Source organism: Notothenia coriiceps, unplaced genomic scaffold, assembly GCF_000735185.1.
Source record: "Notothenia coriiceps isolate Sejong01 unplaced genomic scaffold, NC01 NC01_scaffold00031872, whole genome shotgun sequence".
Taxonomy (NCBI): domain Eukaryota; kingdom Metazoa; phylum Chordata; class Actinopteri; order Perciformes; family Nototheniidae; genus Notothenia; species Notothenia coriiceps.
In genome coordinates this window covers 1-4,172 of record NW_011364573.1, presented here as the reverse complement: position 1 = coordinate 4,172, position 4,172 = coordinate 1, and the positions used below count along the sequence as shown (strand labels likewise).

General features: G+C 41.2%; 1 protein-coding gene across 1 annotated transcript in view; it reads right to left on the bottom strand.

Annotated features, from left to right (window-relative positions):
- Positions 1-2,468, bottom strand: part of LOC104960501 (microtubule-associated tumor suppressor 1 homolog) — a gene marked incomplete at its 5' end in the record, with an annotated part of 5,984 nt that extends 3,516 nt beyond the window's left edge. The window contains 3 exons of the mRNA XM_010788571.1: positions 45-186; positions 1,416-1,532; positions 2,330-2,468. Coding sequence (XP_010786873.1) covers positions 45-186; positions 1,416-1,532; positions 2,330-2,468 — 398 coding nt within the window. The remainder of the gene's footprint in view (positions 1-44; positions 187-1,415; positions 1,533-2,329) is intronic.
- Positions 2,469-4,172: the final 1,704 nt, after the last annotated feature.

The window sequence follows — 4,172 nt, the reverse complement described above, 5'->3', positions numbered from 1 at the left end:
AGTGGAACACTTTCTTTATATGAGTTGCATGTCGTCGAACCCACCTGACCCGTTCGACTTGAGGTCATTCACACCCACACAATCATCTTTAGGGGAATCCCGAGTGACTGACTCCGAATTACGACAGACAAAGGAGATGGAGTATGTTGTGTGGGTCAGGTTCTCTTCTCCTTCCTTCTTTATCGTCTAGATAAGTTTCACGACTAAAGTTAATACACACACACTGTCAACCTCTGTTTACACTTTGACGTCCTCACGAGATTTATTCCAGGTTGTCCTCTTGCTCCTGATGGCCCGGTCCTTACCTGTTGTGCGACGAGAGAAGGTTTTCATGCATGGTTTCACACGCACGCACACAGCGACATGGATGACCGGAACAAACAGAAGTCAACAGTGTCTTGATCGGTTAGCTTAGACAGGTCGGTATCTGTCACAAGATTACCATTTGTGGTCTCCATTCGCTCCCAAATTTGAGTCTATATGAAAAGTTGACTGTGTGTAACATTTCTAGATAATACCAAATTTATCGACCGAGTATAACACTCTAAAGTCCTGACGATCACCTGGATGTCCCACCATTATGTACAACAAGCATGTGGCTGCTTCTCACATCACATTCTTCTCAACAAGTTTAGACTATATATTAATAACGAGATGCTATTCATGTTTACACACACACACACACACACACACACACACACACACACACACACACACACACACACACACACACACACACACACACACACACACACACACACACACGTTAGCATTAGTTTTATGTGAGGTTGTTTATCCATACATTCTTCTAAACACTTTCAATATATGACCTTTTTTCCCTAAAACAACAAACAAGTGAAAGTAATCAGGTGTTGAGAGAATGAAATAGCCTCTGAAACAGGATCTGGATCACAGTCTAAACCGGCACTCTAAAATGACGCAGAGTTCCCACTTTTTTCTAGTCATTATTTTTCAGGAAATGGGCAGTTCAGGCTGGACGGACAGAAGTTAACCTACCAAAATGTATGATTCAAAGTTAGTGATGAGTTGCTGGGAGTATTCACAGCCATTGACTCTTACAGGTGTTTCACTTATGTCCATTATTTACTCGTAATGTGAAGTTAATGTCATTATATGGTACATTTTTGCTAAACAGTGCAGCTTTACATTTGCAGACTATGCTAATAAAGCGTAAAGAAATGACAGCTAAAAGGATAAGAACATAATACAGGCTGAGATGTTGTTGGAGCCCTGAGCTTCATTCTCAGCTGAACCAAAATAGGTACATTTTCCAGGATTACACCACAATTTCCAGTGGATTTAACTTCTCTCTCAGGTTGATGTGTTATGACTGGTTTTCCAGGGTTTGTTTGAAGCATGTGATAATATGTGATAAAGGAAGAGTGATTGCCCACCAGTTTGTCCATGTCCATGAGCTTCTTCTCCTTCAGGTGCAGCTGGTTGTTCTTGAGCTCCAGTACGACCTTAAGACTGTCCAGCTCCTGCTCCAGGTACACGGTGTGGGAGTTCTTCTGCGAGAACACACACGTTAGAGAAGTGTGAAGCTTCAATGCCTTTGTGGGGAAAGAGCAGCAGAGACAATGAGACAATAATATGGTTAGAGATCGGGTCATTTCATGAGGCCCAGAATGTGTAACCCTTCCTAACCAGCAGGGGGCGTTCTTGAGCAGAACAAACTGTCTCTATCCCCCTCCACTATCTCTATATTAGGAAGCTTCAGAGTGGTGCAGTGATGACATGTCTTGGTAAGCGACACGGTAGTGAGCATCACATTGGCTCCCTCCACAAAAAGCAATGGAATTTTTCCATTTGATTTAAAAAAAAATTGCAAAAAATAAGATCTTTAAAAAAATTGTTTAGGATACTTAAACGTTTTTTTTTAAATAAGGATGATTTCCATATTTTTACACACGAAAGTCTAAGCACAAATGCAATCACCAGAAGTTAAAAGCTAACGTTAAGCTACAAAGGAACTACAACAGGTCACGTGACTTCATGTCACCCCGGCTAAGCTGTTCAGTGTGATGACATTAAGTATTCTCATTCAGTCATTTGTTTGTTTGTATGTCTACAAACAAACTTCAGACATTCACCAGTGGGGTATTTCCTGAACTATTTTATGTCGGAGAACAAAAGGTTAAAATCTCTTCAGCTTGTGTAGGATTATGTCAGGATAACAACCAAAAACACTTTCAGAAAACCATTGTCTTTGAGACAAGGTAACCAAGAGTGGTAAAATGCTGACTCATTTCCGTTGTTAAGACTCGTTCCCGCACCGCTCCATAATGACAGGAGTGACAATCTTTACCAGGTTCTTGTCTGTGAGGATCTGCTTCCTGCGCTCCTCCTCTGCTCTCAGCTTCTCACTCAGAGCCTCCTTCTCTGCACACAGCTCAGAGATCTTCTCCTGGAAACAGAGACAGAATAATCTTTTAGTGAACACTGAGCTTTGGTTTCATTTAGTAAGACAGACATTTCAGATTCAGAAACACCAGCAGGTAAACTCCTGGTGTTTCTCTGCTGTGACCTGAGGAGCAGAGGACTGAATCACTTTACTGCCAAAGACTGCAGGTTTGCTCCATGATGTGACATGTGTTCAACCCAACTGTCCTGCAGTCATCTGTTTTATTTCATCTGTGTTCATCATAACATTGCTTTGTTTTTGCTAACACAACTGGATATGGAAGATAGCACTCGCACACAGTTATGAGACATGGTTTTCTTTGATATACTGTATCATCAGCACTCTTACAGAGGAATATGGGCAATTTATGAAATGTTTCTTAAAAGAAATTGCAGAAAAAATATTGTTGAGTAAAGAGGAGACCTTCTTAGCAAACTGGGGCCATGCTGTCACCTATCAGTGCACGCACACACTGGTTAATCTCACTGTGTTATTTAACAAATAATTGTGTGTTATAACAGTTTCCCACACATTCTCACTCCCAACTGGTCACATATTGACGATCGGTCAGGGCCCCTTCAAGTCATCTTATTACGCACTGGCTACCCCTCGAGCGTCAGTTTTCAGCGGGCAAGGCGTCCCATAACAACCTGGTCTCACCAAAATACGTGAAATGAACACGTCTCCTTAACATCGCATTACGTGGTGGGGACACGGAATCTGCTAAATTACGTGTCGGCACCACGGAAACAACCCCAATGTAAAGTGAATGAGGATCCTTTTTCGTGGTGGACACACACATTCTGCAACGTCCCGCAGTGAGCTTAATGTTGTTCTCTACTCTATAAAACTTTTTTTAAATCTACTTTATTATGGATTTTATTCCCTATCTTTATTCAAGAGTGTGTTCTTTCAATTTGAGAGGATCATTTATTGATTTCACGTTCAGATTTTGTATTTCTTTCAGTCAAACCCTGTCCTTGCGCTTAGATTTGCTCTGCTTCTGCTCAAACTGTACGCTTGCACTCAGATATTGTTAGAAATCACGAGTCCCTCCCCTCTCAACCTGCATCACCACCTCTGCCAATCAAGTGTAGACCACTCCCCCACCAAAATCTTTAAAGCTCCGCCCTTCAGGCCGGTCACTCACTTCCTCCCCACCAGAGACTGAAGAACAAAGGAACTGTGAGTTGGCACATGGAGCTGAATTGTTTGTTCTTAAATCAGTTGATGAAATGTTTAGCTTGACTTTAACAGACTGTTTTGTTTGTGTTAGATCTGCCTTCTAGATTCCCTTTGACCAATACCTGTGTTAAAGAAAAGAGTTTAATCTTGTGGATGCATGAAATGATGTAAGTGGAATACTGAACCTTATTTATCATTATGATTATTGTGGTTATTGTAAGACTGCTTATAGTTTGTAAATATTCTTTTTTATTTAGATAAAATCATCCACAGCAGTGAAACCTTTGTTAAAACGGCCTGCTGGATCCAGTGTTTAAATGTGCACACCACATGGGATGTTCCATGAACCACCACTCCAACAAATGATAGTTTCTTCAGATATATTGCTGCTTGCACAGATTTCCTGTTTTCCAGTTTAACACTAGAATCGCCAACGGGTAAATTTTACCCGCAGCTGTTTTTTTATTGTATGTAACTTTTTTTCAATAAAATATTAACGTCTCCCAGTCCGTGACTTTTCCTGAAAGTGTCTGAGACTGCCAAAGGCACACAGGGGGATAGG